The sequence below is a fragment of the Carya illinoinensis genome, chromosome 16 (genome assembly GCF_018687715.1).
Source record: "Carya illinoinensis cultivar Pawnee chromosome 16, C.illinoinensisPawnee_v1, whole genome shotgun sequence".
In the NCBI taxonomy this organism is placed as follows: Eukaryota; Viridiplantae; Streptophyta; class Magnoliopsida; order Fagales; family Juglandaceae; genus Carya; species Carya illinoinensis.
Genome location: NC_056767.1, coordinates 29538207 through 29562247, shown reverse-complemented (window position 1 = coordinate 29562247; position 24041 = coordinate 29538207). Strand labels below are relative to the sequence as shown.

Genomic DNA, 24041 nt, shown 5'->3' with positions numbered 1-24041 from the left:
TCCTAAGTTCTTCAAAGTTGGTGGTTAGCATTTGAAGTTTAGAATTCTTTACAGCCTTGGTACCTTCATGGGTAACCTCAAGAATGTCCCATGCCTCTTTGCAATTTTCACACATGGAGATTCTCTTGAACTCCTCCTGGGACACAGCCATGAATATCGCATTCAGGCCTCTGCTATTCCAACTACACTCGTTGACTTCATCCCTAGAGTAATTTTCCACACCCTTGGGGGTTTCGACTCCCTCAATGAATACAACCGGTTGTTTCCATCCCTTTGTTACGGAAGCCCACACTCGTTCATCCACAGACTTAAGGAAAGCTCTCATTCGAACCTTCCAATACGCATAGTTACTTCCATAAAAAAATGGTGGAGATATGAGTGATTGAGACCTATCCATTTAAACCACTACAGCAGGATCACACTCAGGAACTAAATCTTAGCGGAGTGAACCCGCTCTGATACCAATTGAAAAAGCAGTGGTTCTACCCAACACTACACCTAGAGGGGGGGTGAATAGGTATAATCTAATTTTTATGGCCTTTTGAAAATTAAACAAAGAAACAGTTAATAAATGAATTAAATAACACAAACAATCAACACATGATTTTGATCACGGAGTGGAAACTCATTTGAAGAACATCTTCAAAATCTAAAACCACTCCGGGTGTAAGGCACCACCTCAAATCCACTATAGAAATTTTAGTTTGTTACAACCAATTTAGAGACACTCACAAAACCTTTGTAGTAACTAAACTTGGCTTGCAACACCACGAGTGACCCACTCGATCTCTACACGCATGTAGTGTCGGAACTCCGACCTTCCTATAGCTTCCCACGAGAACCTCTCGATCTCTGCATCAACGGCAGCTTCGGACTCTTCCGGCCAACAAAAATGTCCACTTCAATGGACTCAAGTAAGAGTTGATTTTGAATGTGTTGTGGTGGAGAAATGTTTATCCAAGAGAGAATCAAACAAATGGGGGTAAGAAGTTCTTGGAGGCCCTTAGGGTTTTTGCTCTGATTCTCCACCCCAAGAACAGAAGTTAACCTGTTCTATTTATAGTTTCCATCAAATGAGGCGTTCAAAACCCTAGTGATCTGGAACATTGACTCGAGCGAAGTGTCGAGCGAAGGTCGAGCGAAACAATCTGCCAAAGTTCGCTCGAGCGACCTGTCGAGCGAGTATCGAGCGGTCGACTCTGCCTGAGTTCGCTCGAGCTCAGTGTCGAGAGAGGGTCGAGCGACTCACTCTGCCTGGGTTCGCTTGAGCTCAGTGTCGAGCGAGGGTCGAGCGGTTGAATCTGCCTGAGTTCGCTCGAGCTGTATGTCGAGCGAAGGTCGAGCGGTGCAATCTGCCCAAGTTCGCTCGAGCGCTCCATCGAGCGAGGGTCGAGCGAAGTTGACTTCTTTGACCAATTTTCAAGCCTTTCTGCAACAACACTTGTTACAACACTATTTTACACAGGTTTTCACAAGAATATGCCAATACGCTCATTTTTCCCTCAACAAAGCTGAGTTGTCGTCAATTGAGTATTCTGATGTGAGTGAAAGACTGATGGAACCGTATTAGGTGGGAAGGAGTAAACGCCCGGAGTGGTCTAGTACACACTGGTTGGTGACAAGCTTTTATTGCAAACAATGTTTGCATTACAGTACTCTACGGTGGGCGGAGCTCCTGTTTGAGTTACTGTTTGCGCAACAGTGCTACCCAGGATGGTGCAGCAGAGCATACCTGGGTTGTGGGTGTTTTCCGGCATGTATACATTTTCTGGCGTGTCAAGCTGTTCAGAGAAAACACTTTCCGATGTAGTCTTCTTCCCGTTGTTTTCTTTTCTACTGAACGGCTTTGTGATGCTTTCCATTTTCTGTTGCTTTTCCATCATGTTCATCTCGAGTGAAAGTGATTGTGCTGAGTCTAACTAAATTTCTTTCCTAGTGTTGATAGATATTCCCTTCCCGCTAGATTTTTTGCTTGTATCTTGAGTATAAGTGATGAGTTCTCTTGGAGAGTGAACCCGGATTGGCGTGTTGATTACTTTTTAAATTTTCCCCTGTAACTGCATCCAGCTTCCGACGTCGACCTGCATGTTTTGATCTTCAATCATCAATTCTTTCCCTTTTTTGAGTTTTGCTTCTTTTTTCATTTCTTCCGACTTCATTTTCAACCAGTGGGTATTTTCTTCATTTCCCCTAAAATGCAAGACTGGTTTGTGAGTAATGGGTTTAGCATTATTGGGTTTGGGATGTCCAGTATCATACTTGGACTGTTTTCGTTCATGACCGATTGATGCATTGGATTTTCACTCGCTGAAGAATTTTCCAGTTGGAGGAAACTAGATATTATCGCTTGGCTTTGATGGGGTGGGATATAAGGGGATGAATTTTGGAACTCAGCTCTCAGCCATGGTCCGTATGGAAGTGGGTTTGGAATATTTTTCAGGAAGGTACAGAAAACTTGGGAATGTCCTATTCGACCACATGCATAGCGAAAGTCTGAAAGACGTTCGAATTTTAGATAAACCCAAGTATCAATGTTATAATCCCTTGGAAGCCAGAAGCCTATTTTTAAAGGCTTTGTAATGTCTATTTCAACCTTGATTCTGAGTGACTTTTTACATGCGATACCAAACTGAGGGTCAACATCCATGTCCAGAAATTTCCCCAGTGCATTCCCTATTTTCTCAGCATTTATCTCATTCATAAGGTCTCTTGTCAACCCATGTACTTGAATATAAAAGATTGAGGTGTTGAGACTTATCTTTTGCCAAGTAGAACCAGTTGGCCATGGCTTTAGAATGAGAAGGTGACCTCTGATGTTCCAAGGAGCTTGATTCCAGACTCTTTGTTTGTCTCCTATTGTTTGGAAGGTGAATAGGAAAAAGTTAACGTCCAAATCTTCAATGTGAAAATTTTTTATAAAGCTCCAAGCTGCTTTGACGGTTGAATGTAAGGATATTCTATTAAGAAGGCGAGTCGCCACTACTCTTCCAATAAGGGATAGCTCAGAATTTTCATTTGAGGTGTTAGTATTTGGGTTAGTAGGATGGCTTTGAGTTCATAGGAAAGGAGTTTTAATAACTTGAAAGATGAAGATCGTTTGGAGACTTCTGGAGACACTATGCAGTGTAGAGAGACTCTAGTGAGAGAGTGGGAGATAAATCTAGTCTCGGAATAGTATATGTCATGGACTTGAATACAGTGAATTTCTTCATGTTTGATTGCCCACACCTGTAGTCAAGAAATGCATACAGCAACTCCTTAGTAAGATTTAGTAAAACAAAAGACTTGGGAACAAGTAGCAACTTTTTTTCCAAGAATTTATGCTTTAGCTTTATCTCAAACGTAAAATGTGGGACATGTTATCATGGAAGAATTGCGTTAGAGAGAGAGAGAGAGAGAGAGAGAAGAAAAGAAATATAAGAAATAGACAGCCCAATATTTACCTAGCATGTGTTTGCAAGTGTAGGTGTATGTATATTTATATGAATGGAATGATTTGTGTTCATGCAGGAATCTGTGACCTTCAGCAGGCATAAAAAATTTTCTGTCCCTGATTGCCCACACCTGTAGTCAAGAAATGCATACAGCAACTCCTTAGTAAGATTTAGTAAAACAAAAGACTTGGGAACAAGTAGTAACTTTTTTTCCAAGAATTTGTGTTTTAGCTTTATCTCAAACGTAAAATGTGGGACATGTTATCATGGAAGAATTGCGTTAGAGAGAGAGAGAAGAAAATAAATATAAGAAATAGACAGCCCAATATTTACCTAGCGCGTGTTTGTAAGTGTAGGTGTATGTATATTTATATGAATGGAATGATTTGTGTTCATGCAGGAATCTGTGACCTTCAGCAGGCATAAAAAATTTTCTGTCCCTTACTTGCATATAAAGTAGTGACTCGTTCTTCTTGTTTTTCGTTTCTTGAAATGTCTCTATCTACTGTATTCTATTTCTAAGTTCTACTTACCACTCACGCACCAATATCTAAGTACACCAACTGTACTGATCTGATCATTTCGTTTAATTACTATGATTTTGAGTTCTTAAACATCAAAAAGAGAAGAATATTTATACAAGGGCAAAACAACGTGGTTTTGATATATCTTGCTGTTCCTTCAGTAGGAAAACTGTGGCTAGCTAGCTTTGTTTGTAGGGCATTGTAACATATGACTGGTGACTGTTTTTGCTTTTAGTTCTGATGAAGGCAGGAAGCCTTGAAAGGATTTTGATTCTAAAGAAAGAGACTTGGGGTTGCTTTCACACTGTTTCTCGGATTTGTTATATATCTTCAGTTCTCACCAGCTCATATCCAGTGAAAATCTTCCTCTGGTAAATTGTGATTACCTTTGTACCTGACAATCTAGTTTTTGGGTGCATATCTGTTCGAGAATATGTGTATATGTACTTGGAATTGATACCAATGTTGGTGGGATTTTTTACTTACAAGATTGTAACTTTCATTCAAGCTATAGGGGAATCACTTCCAGTTATTGAGAAAAAAACATATATCTAGTAGTGGATTATATAATTTTTTCAGTAATCAATATAAATGAATATAGAATATAATCTTTCAATTTTAACATTATTTTTTCTTGAATATGTAATTTTGATATATTTTTTTGAAAAAAGTGCAATATAATATAGGCTTTGCATTATTTTTTTCTCGAAAGAAAATTTAATAATATAGACTTTGTTAAAAAAAAAATAGTATATGCCGGAATTCAGATATCCGGATTATAAAAACTCGGATCAATCTAGGTTTAAGCTTAGGTCATAATTCGAGTATATCCAAACTGAAACTCGACCCGAATTTAAAATTTGGGATACAAGCCGAATATTCCCAAATACCCAATCCAGTACCTGCTCTCCTAGCAATCCCATACAACCCATGGCTATATCTTTAAACTAAACGGTCAAAATATCATCTCAGTACTGAACAAAAGAATATAACTTGTGATCAAAATGATTAATTAACGTGGATCAGGAATTTTGAAAATAAAATTTTTATGTAGAATTATTTTTATGTATTTTTTATATATTTTATTAATATGACTAACTGTTTTATATTTTTTAATAAAAATTAAGTATATTATTTAATTATATTAATAAAATTTAAAATATATAAAAATAACCATACTTAAGTTTAGGAGGGCTTCTACGTACAGTCGGGTGTTGCAAGCGGCAGGGAGTCGCCTGACATCATTTCAGAAAAACAAAATAATAATAATAATAAAAAAGATCTAAAAGCAAAAGTAATAAATGATGAAAAGTAGAGGGACAAGCTGCAGCTAGGATAGGTAAGTGTAATAAAAATAAAGGTAAGAGGGAATAGGAATGGATGGATGGATGGATGATGCCATAAATGATCGACGGTGCAGAATGCTAGAGGGTGTGGGCACTGGTACAACTCAGAAAGCAAAGAAAAAAAAAAAAAAAGCAAAACGCTGGAATACGGAAAAGGAAACCAAAACAGAGTTTGCTTATCGGAGAGAAATTTTACAGTTTCGTCCATCATCCAATTCATCTCTTCGGATAGTTTCTTTTACAAATTTTATCTATCGTCCATCATTCTTTCCATCACAAGAAAACTCACTGATCAAGCTATTTACAGAGCTCGTCTGATCTCTACCCCAATTTTCGTGGGTCACGAACTCCATGTGGTTCATTTTGCAAGAAGCTGTAAGCAGCCGCTGAGCTGGTTTTTTTCTTCATGTGAGTATTTTTGTGGGTATTTTCTACTGGTTCATCTTTGTGGGGGTGTGGGTCATCTTCGCATAAGAAAAACTATGAAGGATTGCTGAAGAAGGATTGTACGTAGAAGGATTGCTGAAGAAAAACTCTGAAAAAAAACCAGTATTTTCTACTGGTTCATCTTCGTGGAGGAGTATTTTCGATTGTATGTAGAAGGATCGCTGAAGAAAAACTCTGAAGAAAAATCAGTATTTTCTACTGGTTCATCTTCGTGGGGGTGTGGGTCATCTTTGCTGGGGTCATCTCCATGGTGAGGACTTACGAACATAATGAAAATGGTTATAAGTTTCGTAGTCTGAAAATGAAATAATGAAAGAGTTAAAAGTTAAAATAGTGCGTTGTAATTTTTGACACATCAGAAAAGCCGATTATGTGCCGTTTGCGTTAGGCGACTGCATTTAGAGTTTTTCTAAGTTTAGTGGCATGAGTTTTCCACGAATCCAACTGGAAATTCTCAACATTAACGCGGGGCCAATGTAATTTGGACAGAGACAAGGCCTTCTAGTCCACGCTAACGACAAATTCCACCGAAAGCGAAGGCTCTAGTCATGCTTGTTGGGGCAAGACTGGCAACGTATGCAGTGAAAGCCCTGAATCAACTGCCCTATCTTTGTCTCCACGCAAAAATTATTTATAAATAATAATAAAGTAATTGAAAATAGTTATATTTTTAAATAAATCCTAAATAATTCAATGAAAGATCTTTCACCTAGCTTTTAGTAGTTGTTTATTAGATCTCATATCATTTTTGGAAAAGTTGTTTATTAGATCTCAAATCATTGACGGAAAATATAGAAAGATCTTTTATTTATTATCAATTTTTTTTATCATTCTTTTAACATTTCTTAATATAACATATAATATACAGCCATCTTAGATAGACATTAAAAAAGGTTAAAAATTGTTCATTTATTTATTTTATTTATAAAAAAAAAAAAAGGTAAGGGAAAGTCATGTTTCTGCAATTGAGTCTGCATTGCCATATATGTGAATGAGTAACGACAAATCCCACCGAAAGCTGCACTTGCCGAGAAATTTCTCCTCGTTTTCTTCCTATTTGTATTTCTTTTTCCTTTCCCAATAAATAATTGTGCAAAGCTGTATTGCTCCTCTATTTAAAGATGGTGGACATCTTATCTCTGTCAGAATTGCATACACTTCTCATCAATTCAATGGCATTCAGTTCACCATCTTCTTCGCCTTCTCTTCCTTCCATTTCACGATGGGCTTACGATGTATTCTTAAGTTTTAGAAAAATAGATACTTACGATAATTTTGCTTACTATCTATACTATGCTCTATGTCGAAGGGGAATCAAAATCTATAGAGATGATGAAGATTCTGAAATTGAAAGAGGAGAGGTAATTTCACCTTCACCTACAGCTCTTAAAGCCATTGAGGATTCAAAGATTATTATTATTATATTATCTCCAAATTATGTATCATCCTGGTGGTGCTTGGAGGAGCTAACGAAGATCCTTAAGTGTAAGGAAATTGTTTTACCAGTGTTTTATGATGTAAATCCATCAGAAGTACGAAATCAAAGAAAAAGTTTTGGAGAAGCATTGGCTAAACATTAGGAGAGGTTTAAAGAGAACCCAAAGGTGCAGAAGTGGAAGGAAGCGCTCCAAAAGGTTGCCGATTTGGCTAGCGAACATTTGATAGTCGGGTATTTCTTTAACTATTACATTAATTGAGAATAGAGTTTTCCTTCAAACTAAATTGTTTATTTAAAAAATTATAATATGTTTTTTAAGCATGTGTGAAACATATAGTTTTATGACATGTCAATTTTTTAACCTAACTTTTTAAAAAAGCATGTGCTGTCATATGTTTAATATAACGCTTTTCATTTTTATCGATCTATTAGAAAATTGGAATTTTCCCAATCCAATTTGAAGAAAAACTCTGAAAAAAACCCAATTGTTATACACTATCTTGAATTGTATGACCACATTTAGCTAGTCGTCAAATGCATAGTGTCAGCATAGTACTGACATAGTGAATGGCCGACATATGCACAGTGCATAGTGCCAGCATAGTATTAGCATAGTAAGCTAGCATAGTCCCCTTTGTACTCCTATATATATCGCCGTATCCTTTAAGGAATTTATAAGTTTGATAACATATCAGAATCTCCTCTCTCGCTCTCTCTCAATCTCTTGAAATTCTTTTTTTATTTTCATTGATTTACAACACGTTATCAGCACGATTACTCTCCATTCTCTCTTGCTCCCTCTTCTCTCTCTCTCTCGCCGACTCTGAAATCCACGCTGCCAAAGCTTTCGGTTCTTCTGGTTTGCTACCAGGAGCTCTAGGACGTTCAAGAAGAATACCGACGTTCTCGTGCACAGCATCGCCGAACGATTACGGAGGGAGAGAATCGCTGAGATTTTATACTCTTATGTTTTCGATTTTTGCTTATTATCACATGATCTGTAAAGCGATAATATCACTCACTTCATTCAATTTTCTGTCTTTTAATTACAAGCGAAATGATCTAACAAGCTGAACGATCCAACGATCCAACGATCCAACAGCCGAGAGAGACGCAGGTTTCCGTGTGAGCTTCATGCAAGATCTGCGCGGCGACCGAACAGAGTATCAGGATGGATCTAATGACTTGGAAGACTTCCCTTATGAGGAAAGAGTTGTAGAGCTCCTCCAACGATGGAGGCAAGAAGCACAGAAGGGTGTACAAGCACGCTGAGGAGAAGCTAATTTTTTTTATCTCTAATTTTTTTCTTTTAAGCTGCAGAAGATATGAGGAACTCGAAACAGGGACTTGCACAAGAACGATCTTCGATTGGCAGAGCAGCTTCGAAAGCCGATCGTGAAAGAACAAGAGATCGATCACCTGATGAGAACAAGAATCTGCAGTTTAATCTCAAACTCTGCTTCTCTGACAAACTTCTAGATCTGGACGGGGTCCTTTCGTTCGAGCTAGATAGAAAAACTCTGCTGCTCTACCCACTGGGTCCTTCCTTATCAGTTTACCACGAGAATTCATATATTAATTAACTTTGGTTTAAAGATTTTACGTACGGTAAAGAAAGATTGACATCTATGGCCGCCGATGTATATATACTCACTTCAAATAGGGAATAAAAAAAAAAAAGAAAAAGAAAAGAGAAAGAGAGGCAGAAATCTTGAAAAGATCATGATTATTTATGATGTCCTTTTTCAAATCTAACAATAGACCTGCAGGCATTCTACAACTTGAAAGGGTGGGACCCTTACTATTTCGGCTTTATGCAACAAAGTCAGCAAAGAAGGCGTTTGTGGATTTTAAATTATCACTTGAGCTATGCCATGCTAATGAACAAGGTTCTGTTGATTTTAAAATGCAGATGGCTAGCTTTCTGATGAGCACAGATCATAAAGCATGAAATTACTAGTTCCAGTACGCATCATTGGTATTTGTTTCGTCCATTCGAGATCCAGAGGCTTGTCAATCATGGCTGCGAATGGACGTAAAAGAAAATAGAAGAAAAGTCTGCTCTAATATACGAAGGTTATGATGATATCTTTTATTTCAAGTAAATTTTTTAATATATTATTTGAAATTTCTAAGATATAAATTTTATTTATTCTTTTATACTTGTTATAAATTATTGATATGATTTATCTGAGAATGGAAATGGAGCATCCCTGAAGGATCGCCCTAAATCAATAACAGCTTTTGAGTATCTCATAGTTTAAATGATTGATACTTATACCAAAAGCTCATTATGATTCATGCACCTGAAGTTGCATAATTGAAATTGTGGAAAGAATATATATTTGAATGAACGTCTCGAATATGCTCCTGAAGTAGCAATATCGAGTATGCTCCTGAAGTAGCAATATGAAATGCAAACGCTCCTGATATATATTTGAATGAACGTCTCGAATGTGCTCCTGAAGTAGCAATGTCGAGTATGCTCCTGAAGTAGCAATATGAAATGCAAACGCTCCTGAAGTAGCAATATGAAATGCAAACGTTCACAATATATTCTAAATTTATATCTAGTCTTTCAGTGACTGAGCAAAATAATGAGCTTTTGATAAGAATCATTAGTCACGTCTTACTAGATCTACATCATTCCCTGAAGTGAATGATAATGAATTTATATCATTCTATTCCCTGAAGTGAAAAGAATGATGCGTTTCATTCAAAGAAACTAAGAGATTGTACGTGATAATGAATATCTTTCCGGGCTAGAAGCTCGTATTGGAAAAGCTGTAAGCTTTCTCTTTGAGATGATATTATACAAATTATTGAATCAAATATTATGATGCATCAAAAGGTGATATGATTCAAAATATTTGTATCATTTATGGTTATCTTGATCATCCAAAATCAATTACGATAAGTCGAATGATTTTCATATGGACATCCATAAAAGAACCAGAAGATTCTTTTACTATAAAGTCTTACCACCAGAAGTGGAAAGAAAAATTTGCCAGAAGCAAATAAGATGAAATAATTCGACGTTATCTTGATTATCATATGTGAACCAGAAGTTCAGATGATAATTAAATTTTGGATGCAATAAGATAAAAAATGTCTCATATTCTAGCTGCTAAAATCCCAGCGAGGATTGAAGTCCCTGTAGGACAATTAAGAAATTCAGCAGTCTAAAGAGATGTCTAAAGGCATGTGAGACGTATTGATACAAAAGATAGAGCATCTCAAAAGAGAAAGACATAAATAATTGGCGCTCCTGAAGAGGCCATACCCACAGAACAAGCAATAAAGTCCATCCAAATTTTCTGTATAAAATTCTCCTATATAAACTCTTGAAGAGTATAAATCTCCTGAAGAGTGCCTCCTGAAGAGGTTTTTCATGAAAATGTCTTCCCTTGAAGAGGGACAGGTACCTGAAAATAACGAGATCTCGTTACATTTCATGAATAATGGAGAAATTATGGATAGAAATAAAATCGTTGTCGACAACGTATTTCCATATGAGATGGCAATTGACATTACCAGAAGTAATGATGAAAGTGAATCAAGAATCGTCGAAGAATACGACGTAAAATATTGGCCAAATTTGAAAGAAACAATTCCTGCAGAATTGATTCACTAGTAAAATATGATGCATCGGGACTTATAGTCCAAACACCTAAAGAGGTGATGCTTGTTGAATGTCAGTGGGTATTTATAAAAAGGAAATAAAAATGTGATATATAAATCACGAGTCAGTTCCTCAATTCCTGCAGAATTGATATCACTAAGTAAAATGTGATAAATATGGACTTGAAATCCAAATACCTAAAGAGGTGATTTTTGTTAAATATCAGTGGATATTTATATACATGATATAAAAAGCCTGAAGCTTTTAAATGAAAAGGTGATATAGAAATCACAAGTTAGTTTCTCGAAGAAACAATATTGATATGATTTTAAAGTGGTTGAAATCATATTGAGATTTTTATTAGCTTGAAAGTTACCGAGAGTTTGGATTGCATGATTAACTGCATATTTATATGGATCATTGGATCATGATATATATATATATATATATATATATGTGAAAATCCCTGAAGGATAGAAAATGCCTGAAACTTCTAATCTGAATGCATCAAGAAATATGTATTCTATCAAGTTTCAAAGATCCTTATATGATCTAAGGCAATCCAAACGCAAATGGAAACAAGCTATTATTGCAGTTTATGTTTTAAATGTCATTGAGGCTCCAGAAGAGCTCATGGAAACTGCACATATTTGAAATATAAATCTGAAACCCTTGCGACTTCAAGGGGAACAAGTTATTATTGCAGTTTATATATATGATTTAAATGTCATTGAGGCTCCAGAAGAGCTCATGAAAACTGCACATATTTGAAATATAAATCTGAAACCCCTGCGGCTTCAAGGGGAAGATGGATGATGTTATTAGTCATGAAATACCATCTTTTAATACAATTAGTATTTCAGATTCATATTATGGGTTTGATATGAAGTGTGCATTATTAAAGAAATAAAAGGGAGCACACAGAACATCTACCAGAAGATAGAAACACAAATATGAATATTTGTGAAATATTATTTTATTATCTTGAAGCAAGAATTACAGAAATTTGAGGCACTTTGCCTCATTCTTCAAACGCTCTTGTTCTTCAAGAATCTGCATGGCATCCCTATCTAAAGGGGTGGGCAATCGAAAAGAAGATTTAAGTAAGGATTTTAAATTCCTATTCTCTTGTTTTATTGATTCTATCTTCATGTTGGACTCCAGAAGAAGTCTCTGAAGTATAGCAATATTTTTATGGAGATTGTCAACTCCACAAGTTCTGGATTGCAGTCGCTGAGAAAATGCGACAATGGATGATGAGTATCGGGTACCGAGACTCACAAGCTCATAGATAGCTTCATTATCTGACCTATGAGTCAGATCATTACATTGCATGATAGCACCTGTGGTAGAAGCAGGTACAGCTGATGAACGAGGTGCAGAGTACCTCATATATTGGCCATGAGAAGATCGCTGAGTCATTGCAGAGTAAAAATGCAGAAAGAGATTGCAGAGTAAAAATGCAGTATGATTACAGAAAAGTGAAGAAGATGTGATGCGAATGAAGATGAGCTGAATATCTCTTTTATAGAGAAAATTATGATACAGCATCTCTCGTGAAACAAGAGAAAATAGACGAAATATAGCTTCATAGCTCTGCGGCGCCTGACAGCATGCCTGACAGCTGCGGCCCCTGACAGCACGCCTGACACCTACAGAAGAGTTGAAAAAACCTACGATGCTTGTCTGATCTAAAAAGGCTGGCCACCGTTTTTATGAGGTTAGCGGTTTAATGTTGATGAATTCTCCACTAACTGTATTATTTACAAGAACTCCAGAAGAGTACAACTCCAGAAGAGTAGTGATGAGCAGAAAGATCCAGTTGTGATTATTTTATCAACATGGATCAAGTCCACAGTTAGTTGGATGTACAGATGCAAGTTATCTTTCAGATACACACAAGAAGATCATTGCAATTCATGAGAAGAAAGTTGAAATTGATACGGTCAAGTAAAAATCTGGCAGATTTATTCACTAAAGCATTACCAACTGCAACATTTAAGAAGATTATGCAGAACATTGGAATGCGGAGGTTTGAAGACATGTTATCATGCACTTTTCAGGGGAAGTAATGTCTTGAAGACTTGTGCTGATTGTACTCTTTTTCCTTCGCTAAGGTTTTATCCCACTGGGTTTTCCTTTGCAAGGTTTTAATGAGGCAATCCTAAAGCACTCGGCGATACACATGAATACTGTACTCTTTTTCCTTCGCCATTGGTTTTTTTCCCACAGGGTTTTTCCTTGGCAAGGTTTTAACGAGGCATATTCCTTAAATATGGTCATCCAAAGGGGAAGTGTTATAAACTATCTTGAATTGTATGACCACATTTAGCTAGTCGTCAAATGCATAGTGTCAGCATAGTACTGGCATAGTGAATGGCCGACATATGCACAGTGCATAGTGCCAGCATAGTACTAGCATAGTAAGCTAGCATAGTCCCCTTTGTACTCCTATATATATCGCCGTATCCTTTAAGGAATTTATAAGTTTGATAACATATCAGAATCTCCTCTCTCGCTCTCTCTCAATCTCTTGAAATTCTTTTTTTATTTTCATTGATTTACAACACCAATGAGTGCGTATATCTATACCTATTTTCGTTATTGTCTTTCTCATTTAATATTAACGGGACATGGGCCTTATAACCATGGTGGACTTTACTGGGTTTTGTCTACCTTATATCAATACATTAAAAAAATGATAAATACACGTCACTTTTTACGATATTTTACGTAACAATGTTTTAAAATGAGGTATTTTTGTAAAATATTTTATAAAACTAATATCACTTTACAAAAATGTGTGAAATGCATTGTTTTTTTCCAAATTTCTCAGTAAGTAAGATTTGATCAAGCAAGGGGAAAAAGCAAAAAAATAAAAATAAAAAGAAAAAAAACTGTCACATGGCTTATGCAGAGAGGGATTCAATCCCAAGATCTCCTCACATGCTGGGAAAAAGCCAAATTGTTTATTTAAAAAATTATCATGTGTTTTTTGAACATGTGAGAAACATATAGTTTTTGAATTACATGTCACTTTTTAAACTTAGCATTTAAAAAAGCATGTGATAGCGTTTGTCATTTCTACATATCTATAAGAGGAAAATTCCGATCCAATTTAAAGAAAAACTCTCAATAAAAAATCCAATGAATGCATACATGATACATCTATTCCTATTTTCGTTATTGTTTTTATGATAGGTGTCACCACTTTTTTAAAAACTATATATAACTAGTCTTAAACAGTTTTTAAGTTTTACAACTATTTCACAAACGCACACTCTACACGAAATCACCTTATACCCAAACAAGTCCTTAAGCCCTTTTATAGAAGGATTTAACATTGAACTAGCACATTTATATATATGTCACTATAGATTTTAAAATTATGGATCAATTTCACCTGCTCGCTGTAAGTTCTCTCGAGTTTCCTGCTATCTTTGAATTTTTTTAAAAATAATTTCAGGTGCTAAGTAAGGTCGTGATCCCTAATTTCTTACAAATTTTAACAGATTCTCAAATTGCATAAGTGCATGCCATGCTAGGCTCATAATAGATAAGATATTACAATTTAAGCTTTTTCGTTTCTCAAATAGGAAGTTCCAAATCCATTATTTTCTAGGCATATCCATATGTAGGAGAAGTGCGCCAATTATAGCTAATAGAAACTTTATCACACTTGAAGCAATAAATGTACTGGAAAAAAAAAGGTTTTTAATGTAAAACCCTACAAACAAACAAGAACATACATAAATCCCCAATCTTCAATGTAGTGTTTCCTAGCTAATTAATTAAGTAGAGTATAAAATGAAAGCACAATTATCCATCAGCCACCACAGGCGCCTTAGACTCTTCATGAATTTAATCCACTGGCCTTCCTATTTGTCTATTGTCCTTGCGTTGGTTTGACTCATGCTTTGGGTAGGTTTTGTATCTCTACATTTCTTGTGCTACATTGGTTATGGTTTGTGCATCCGTGCAATGTGCTGATTTTTTTTCTACAAGATTTCTTTTGCTGCTATGAACACCTAAATTTGCTTTTATAGTTCTTTAATTTTGTGGTAGTCGCAGCCACTGTAATTTGGGTGTGTTGCAAATTGTAGCCCAATGGTGTCTTTTTGTTTCATTTTTATGGGTTTCATACTAATTTATTGGTATTGAGTAAGGAAATCTAAAGAAGAAAAAAAATCTTGTAACAAGACCATGTGTATCGAAGATGATCTTCTACATAAGCTATTATTAAAATTTATATATTAGTCTTTTCTTTTAACTTTTTCGTAATTGTAATGGATGATACTATAATTGATGTGTTGACACACCAATTTATATATAATGAAACTCTATATCTTTTTATGTGAAAAATGTGACTCATTTAATGTTCTTTTTCCTTGAATTGGCAGGCTTGAATCTGACTGTATACGTAAAATCCTTCAATGGGTGGACACAAAAATATTTCCATCTACATCTCAGTTAGACATTGCTGAAACTTCCTTATCAGTTAAATCTACATATGGGAGAGTGGACGTCTTATCTCGATCAGAATTGCATACACCTCTCTTCAATTCAATGACATTCAGTTCACCATCTTCTTCGTCTCCTCCTCCTTCCACTCCTAGATGGTCTTACGATGTATTTTTGAGTTTTAGAGGAACAGATACTCGCAATAATTTTATTGCCTCTCTATACGCTACTCTATGTCAAGGGGGAATCAAAACCTATAGAGATGACAATGATCTTGAAAGAGGAGAGATAATTTCACCTACACTTCTCAAAGCCATTGAGGATTCAATGATTTCTATTATTGTATTATCTCCAAATTATGCATCATCCTCATGGTGCTTGGAGGAGCTAACGAAGATCCTTGAGTGTAGGAAAACAAAACAACAGATAGTTTTACCAGTGTTTTATCATGTAGATCCATCAGAAGTACGAAAACAGAAAGAAAGTTTTGGAGAAGCATTGGCTAACCATCAAGAGAGGTTCAAGGAGGACCCGAAGGTGTAGAGGTGGAAAGAAGCCCTACAAGAGGTTGCCGGTTTGGCTGGAGAACATTTGGCCAAAGACAGGTACTTCTTTAACTATTATATTAATTGAGAATAGAGTTTTTCTTCAAACGAAATTGTTTATTTAAAAAATTATAATGTGTTTTTTGAGCATGTGTGAAACATATAGTTTTATAACATGTCAATTTTTTAACCTAACTTTTTAAAAAAGCACGTGCTGTCACATGTTTAATATAACGCTTTTAATTTTTATTGATCTATTAGAGGAATTGGAATTTCCTAATCCAATTTGAAGAAAAACTCTATAAAAACCCAATGAGTGCATATATCTATACATATTTTCGTTATTGTTTTTCTCATTTAATATTAACGGGCAGGGGCCTCATAACTATGGTAGACATTACTGGATTTTGTTCACCTTATACCAATATATTGAAAAATGATAAACACACGTCACTCTTCATGATATTTTACATAATAATGTTTTAAGATGAGAGATATTTTTGTAAAATACTTTATAAAACTAATATCACTTTACAAAAATGTGTGAAATGCATTGTTTTTTTTTTTCCAAATTTCTTGGTAAGTAAGATTGGATCAAGGAAGGGGAAAAAGCCAAAAAAAAAAAAAAAAAAAAATGGAAATTTGTCAATACACGAGTTTATAAACTTCATTTATATAAGGCCATGTTTGGCAAACAAGACCATCTCTAAATTCAAAGATAATCTTTAAGTTAAGAACTGTTTTATTTCCAAACAGATAACATGATCTATAGTCTTAAAACTCCTCAATATTTTATAAAGCATTTAAAACTCAAGAAACCATTTTCACATATTCATAAGAAAACCATCCCATAGGGTGGCTAGACACCACGTCAAACCGAGTTTTTTGGCCGCCAGTGGTGCAGCCACCTTTGGGCCGGAGGCTATACAACAGTACGAGTATGGTTCTCTCTTTCGAAAAAGTATTTAACTAATAAAATGTTTATTTAGTATATCATCTCTAAAGACTTCTTCAATATATTTTTCATATCTAGACATGATTTTATGATAGGTGTCACCACTGTTTTAAAACTATATCAAATTTTAAAATTATGGATCAATCTCACCTGCTTGCTGTAAGTTCTCTCGAGTTTTCCGCTATCTTTGAATTTTTTTAAAAATAATTTCAGGTGCTAAGTAAGGTCGTGATCCCTAATTTCTTACAAATTTTAACAGATTCTCAAATTGCATAAGTGCATGCCATGCTAGGCTCATAATATATAAGATATTACAATTTAAGCTTTTTCGTTTCTCAAATCGGAAGTTCCAAATCCATTATTTTTTAGGCATACCATATGTAGGAGAAGTGCGCCAATTATCGCTAACAGAAACTTTATCACACTTGAAGCAATAAATGTACTGGAAAAAAAAAAGGTTTTTAATGTAAAACCCTACAAACAAACAAGAACATACATAAATCCCCAATCTTCAATGTAGTGTTTCCTAGCTAATTAATTAAGTAGAGTATAAAAGGAAAGCACAATTATCCATCAGCCACCACAGGCGCCTTAGACTCTTCATGAATCCACTGGCCTTACTATTTTTCTATTGTCCTTGCGTTGGTTTGACTCATGCTTTGGGTAGGTTTTGTATCTCTACATTTCTTGTGCTACATTGGTTATGGTTTGTGCATCCGTGCAATGTGCTGATTTTTTTTCTACAAGATTTCTTTTGCTGCTATGAACACCTAAATTTGCTTTTATAGTTCTTTAATTTTGTGGTAGTCGCAGCCACTGTAATTTGGGTGTGTTGCAAATTGTAGCCCAATGGTGTCTTTTTGTTTCATTTTTATGGGTTTCATACTAATTTATTGGTATTGAGTAAGGAAATCTAAAGAAGAAAAAAAATCTTGTAACGAGACCATTTGTATCGAAGATGATCTTCTACATCAGTTGTTATTAAAATTTATATATTAGTCTCTTTTTTTGTTTTTTTTTTTTAACTTTTTTCGTAATTGTAATGGGTGATACTATAGTTGATGTGTCGACACACCAACTTATATATAATGAAACTCTCTATCTTTTTATGTGAAAAATGTGACTTATTCTTTTTGCTTGTATTGACAGGAATGAATATGAATTTATGCATAAAATCATTCAATGGGTGGACTCAAAAATAGATAAATCTACATATCGGTTAGACATTGCTGAGTATCCAATTGGACTAGAGTCTCGTATAAAAGAATTGAATACTAAGTTAGGAATTGGAAGGAATGACACTACTCTCATGATAGAGATTTATGGAACTGGTGGAGTTGGTAAAACAACTATCGCCAAAGCAGTCTTTAACTCAATTGGACAAGAATTTGAAGTTAGATGTTTTCTACCAAATGTTAGAGAGCTTTTGAGTCGAGAGGACGGTCTGGTCAAACTGCAAGAAAAACTTCTTCGTGAGCTCTCAGGAAACTTTGGAAGTTTTAATAATGGCAGTGTTGGAGGTACTAATGTTATAAAGCATAGGCTTTGCTCTAAAAGGATACTTCTAATTCTTGATGATGTGAATGAGTCGCGCCAATTAAAAGAATTAGCTGGTGATAGAAATTGGTTCGGTCCAGGAAGTAGAATAGTAATAACAACAAGAGATCAACATCTATTAACTTATCATCAAGTTGATTCAACGTACGAAGTGCAGGGATTGGACAACAACCAAGCTATTCAGCTATTTAGTTGGCATGCATTTAAAAGAGACAGGCCAGATGAAAGTTTTGTAAAATTCACAAAATGTATAATAGGTTATGCTAAGGGCCTTCCACTAGCTCTTGAAGTGCTTGGTTCAGATTTGCGTGGTAGAAGTATACAAGAATGGAAAAGTGCATTGGAAAAGTATAAAAGAAGTCCTCACAAGGATATTTATGAAATTCTTAAAATAAGCTATGACGGCCTGGATGATAATGAAAAGGATATTTTCCTTGACATTGCATGTTTTTTCAAGTGGAACTCTGTTGAATATGTCACAAAAATACTAGACGGCTGTCGTTTTTCATCATCTATTGGCATTGCAAAGCTTAAAGATAAGTGTCTCATCAATATTTGTGATCAGTTTGTGGAGATGCATGACTTGTTGCAAGAAATGGGTAAAGAAATTATTCGACAAGAATCGCCTAAAGAAGCTTGCGAACGTAGTCGATTGTGGTTTCATGAAGATGTTCGCCATGTATTAGAAGAAAATACGGTAAGATCACACAAATAAAAACCTTTGAATTTTTATTTGTTTTCTGCTCACAAATGAAACTCCCAAAAAACTTTTGAAGTTAAAAATGGCGAAGTAACTCGTTGGTGCATGTGTGTGTATATATTTTATTATATTTTCTTTTCTATTCGTAATTATGACCAATGCACCTCAGACTGGTGTTAAGTTTTGGTAGTTTTCTAAATGGAAAATGGTTAACCTACAACTCTTGCAACCTCTTAAGAACAGTTTTGTAAAGTTCAATTTTATTTTTATTGAAATGGCGTACGTGTTAGCTTTAGTTGATTGCAAAATGAATTATAAAAGAGTTTGTATGTATATGTGCTCCCGTTAAAGTTAACATTTGACTTTTCATAAAAGAAAATCACAATTCTCCCCTCAAAAAATTATATATTTTTTATTTTAATGAAACTTTATGTAGTTAAGTTTAAACTTAATTTATACAAATAAAATAGAAAAGTAGAAATAAAAAAACTTAATTTAAAATAGGGCCAGCGCCCATTTATAGTTGTGGCAGTCCAAAGCCACCATTAATGGTGGCCTTGTGGCAGCAACACAGAAAGGCGACCCATTGTGGGTACTGGCCCAACTAATATTTTTTATAATTATTTATTATGTTCTTTTTACATTATTTTCTTTTCTTATTTTCTTCTGAAATTATTTTTTCTTTTTTCTTATAATTTTCTAAGATTAAGTTTTCATTTTTCTGAATATTTTTCTATTTTTTAGTTTATAATGTCAATTGATTTGATTTTTTGAAAATTAATTTATTAAGTTTTTCATTTCAATAATTTAAGCTTAATTTGTTCTGATTTCTCTATGTTTTTGTAATTTTAGTGAGTGGTACTCGAAGAACTTTATGATTTGATTTTATTGGGATACTTATGCCTTTGTCTTTGTAGGGAACAATCAAAATTGAAGCGATTTATTTAGATATTCCTGAAGGCCATGATCACATGATATGTTTGCCTTCCGAGGCATTTATGAAGATGAGAAATCTTCAATTGTTTATAAACAAGAATGCACAATTTTCTGCAGCACCGAACTATCTCTCTAATGAGCTAAGAGTGCTTGTTTGGCCTCAATATCCTTCGTCATCTTTGCCTTCAGATTTTCATGGAAATAATCTCGTTGAATTTAAAATGCGAGATAGCCACATCAAGGAGTTAGGCGGCCTAAAATTGAAGGTACCACTATTATTTTCAATATTTCTTTCTTTAAAACTATGAAACAGAACTTCATTGAAGCTAATATATTTATTTTATTTAATTTGGACAGAACTTGACTGTTATGGATTTAATCCGTTGTAAATGCTTAACAAAAATTCCTGATGTTTCAAGTATCCCAAATTTAGAGAAGTTGGGTATTGTAGCTTGTGATAACTTAGTTGAGCTTCATCATTCCGTTGGATTCCTTGATAAGCTTGAGAGTCTTTCTGTTATCGGATGCTCCAAGTTTAGGATTTTGCCGAAAAGATTCAAGTTAAGATCTCTACATGTTCTTTTGCTTACCTATTGCTCGAGTCTTGAAGACTTTCCAGAGATTGAATGTGAAATGAAATTTTTATATGAGTTAGATCTTCGTGGCACTAGCATAAGAGAACTACCTTCATCAATTGAGAACTTCAAAGAACTTCAAACCTTATATCTAGAAGTCACTAGTATAATAGAGCTACCTTCATCAATTGGTAACCTTGCTTGGCTTAACGAATTATATGTAGAAGGCTTCATTGATCAGTTGGGAAGTGTACGTATTGTCAAAGTTGATGGTTATTCACAACCAATAAACATTGGAATGGTGGAGGAGGATGGTATACAATCCACGTCATTTGCGGAGTCTACAAGCAAATATGAAATTGCATCAACTACTCCGACAAATTCAAGCATTTGGGAATCGCTACAAGATTTAACGCTTAAATTCTGTCGCCTATCAGAATCAAATTTCTTCACGTATGCTAATTACTTTCCCGCTTTGACGAGGTTAGATCTAAGTGGGAGTGATATTGTTAACTTTCCAGCTCAAGGCGTCAGATTTCCTTGGTTGAGATACCTTAATTTGAACGAGTGCAAGAAACTTGAAGAAATTTTTCCTCTTCCATCGAGTATAATAAGTGTTGAAGCTCATGAATGCACGTCATTGGAAAGTTTTGCACTACTATCTGAAATACTAAATAAAAACAATGGAACGAATTTTCATGAACTCCGAATGATTGACTTGTATGGATGCCATAAACTGCTTGCGATTCCTTCATGGGAAGAGGTATGTATGTCTCTTTTCTCTCTTTCTCGATCTCTTTCAACGTGTTTGTGTGTGACCTTAGTTTATAACTTGTATTGCTGAATTTTTTTTTCTTTTTAATATTCGTATAACAGGGACTTCAAAATTTGGCATACCGGTCAAACTTTAACATTACATTTCCAGAAAAGAGGACTCCATGCTGGTTCAGCTATCGCAAGGAGGCCCATGATAATAATCTGTGTGAAATAGATATTAATCGACCGCATCATTGGAATGGCATAGATGAAATTCTTGTGATCTATGTTGTTTTTGGATTTGGATTTGGATCAGTTGGGATCATTCAGCCAACGAAGATCGAGAAGGTTTCTATTCGTGTTAAATTCCTTGATGGCTCGGATTGGAGGCTCTTAGATTATCTTGATACGGAATTTTATTGGACGGACAGCTCAAACCATGTATGGATGCACGGGATGATTTACAGTAAACAAGTGGACGTTTCAAGGTTTAGATTTGAATGTCGGTCAGAGCACGTGGTCTTTAAAAGAGTTGGGATCCATTTCGTAAAGAATCATGAAGAGAACGTAAGAGATGATATAGGTGATCACATAGAACCTAGTTACCCTTTTTCTTATTCCATTAATGATGAAGAAGGTGACAGATGTCTAGATTTAATGGATGAAAAGAGGCCGCATTCTTCAACCATGGGCATCATAATAACGGAATTAGAGAATGAAGATGAGTATCCAAAGGAAGATATGGATTTAGAGCTTAAACTTGGTTACCCTTTTTCTTACCCTTTTTTGGAATTGGAGAATGACGATGAGAATTCAAGTGAAGATTTGGAATTAGAGAAAGATGATGAGAATCTGAAGGAAATATTTGGTAAGAGGCATCGTGATGATGAATATGATTGCAACATGGAACCCAATAGGTGCCCTCAACAAAAGAGGCCGCATATATATTCTTCAACCATGGGCACAATAACGGAAGTAGAGAATGACTTGAACTTGGATTTAGAGCTTAAACTTGGATTGGTCTGATGTAGAAGGTATCTCTTAATTTACGGAAATTTATTTCTCTTTTGTGCATTGGTTATTTCATCTCCACAATTTTCTCACTCCAACCAAACAGACCCATGACTGTTTTTGCACACGAAACTTCGTTTGCCACTCTTTTCAAATTAAAGGGTTTGCTTTTGGAATATGCACCATGTTTTGTGATTCACACGAATGTGACAAGAAGTGAAAAACACTTGCAGCACTCGACTGTACGTAGAAGAATTGTTTCTTGATTAGATAAGGGTCAAAGACGTAAATATTATAATTCATGAGTTATGGTCGGTCTTTTTATTTTTATATAGGGGTGGAGAGTTTGGTACTTCTCTCATTTGAAGACGAAAAATTTTATTCATCATTCCTTACACTACACACCACATATAATTTTTTTATTTGTTATTTTTTTTCTTTCTAAATGTATTGTATATTAATGATGAGTAGAAGAATTCCTTTAATTTAACAAGAGTAAAACAAACAAAAATAAAAAAATAAAAAAGGATGTAATGTGTGGTGTAGAAAATGATGAGTATGATGACTCTTTGGAAACTGGGCCTTATGCCCTTTAGTCCATAGGACCTTGACTAGGGTCGGTCTTGGTCAGAGAATAATTTGCTTTTAAAAGTTAGATTCAAATACATTACCATCTATTCCAAATCGTCACACCTGCATTTTCTTTCGAAATGTTTCATGTACACTCAATATACAGTACTCATGAATCTATATGCTCTAGAAATATCATATATAGAAAATGTTTTCTACTATTTCTAATTATTCAATAAATATATAATTTAACAAGAACTATATATTTGAAATTAATTACTTTTACATGGTGCCAAGAGATGTTATATTGTTACAAGAGCCTAATGGCCTGATGGCATATAATCAGGTTCTTCAAATGAAAAATTTGGGTTTGAAACCCCCTACCCCCATATCAAAAATATATATATATATATATATATGTTATATTGTTTGAGTATTTATAAGTTTTAAATAATACTACTATAAAAAAAAAAAAAATTGGTTTCTTTTAATTTAAGTTTTACTAATTTAGGATGAAGCCCATTGATGATCACAACATAGGAATAACTAATACTAATTCTGTCATGCTACTTGTTTTTTTTTTTTTTTTTTCTTTCATCATGTTTATGAGGTAGATTGATTTTTATGTTAATGAGATACAAGGAGACAGCTTTAACTATGTTGTCTAGATGAGCACTGATAGGAAATAATGAATTGAACTTCACTTACTGTTATAGCCTCGTTCTATTTTGCTAAATTCTTGTTTGGGATCAACCAGTGCATCAGTTTTTCAAGTGTTGAAGATTCTTCAGTTTCCCTTCTCTACTATTGATTCTGAGTTGACATTCAGCTTTTGGATCGTGTGTTAGATTCATTACGAAACTCCTTGGCCCCAAAAACAGTTGAAACTCTTATTTACACACAAAATTGGTTAAAAGCTCCCTCCATCAATCATGACTTCCAAGACTTAATAGAAGATGCCGAAAGTTATAAGCTGGAAAAATGGTAAGATTCATTTTGAAATATCATATATTTTCCTATGGTTTTTTTAATAGTTATATTTTTAAAATAGTGTTTTTTTTTCATGTAGTGATAACTTTGAATAATGTTTTAATATGGATGGTTGAAGAATATGAGGTATTGTAACTTCCTGATCAATTGGGGTTTGTATTCATGATATATATT

General features: G+C 34.8%; 2 protein-coding genes across 2 annotated transcripts; both read left to right on the top strand.

The window, feature by feature from the left end:
* Positions 1 to 13444: 13444 nt before the first annotated feature.
* LOC122299024 (disease resistance protein RUN1-like) lies at positions 13445 to 19110 on the top strand. The gene is made up of 3 exons (XM_043108859.1): positions 13445 to 13476; positions 15212 to 15811; positions 17922 to 19110. Exons 1-3 carry the CDS (start codon positions 13445 to 13447, stop codon positions 19042 to 19044), a joined length of 1755 nt encoding a protein of 584 aa, XP_042964793.1. The 3' UTR covers positions 19045 to 19110.
* A 124-nt stretch (positions 19111 to 19234) lies between these two features.
* LOC122299023 (disease resistance protein RPV1-like) lies at positions 19235 to 22322 on the top strand. Its single transcript, XM_043108858.1, has 4 exons — positions 19235 to 19276; positions 19947 to 20231; positions 20323 to 21303; positions 21417 to 22322. Exons 1-4 carry the CDS (start codon positions 19235 to 19237, stop codon positions 22320 to 22322), a joined length of 2214 nt encoding a protein of 737 aa, XP_042964792.1.
* The last annotated feature ends 1719 nt before the right edge of the window (positions 22323 to 24041 follow it).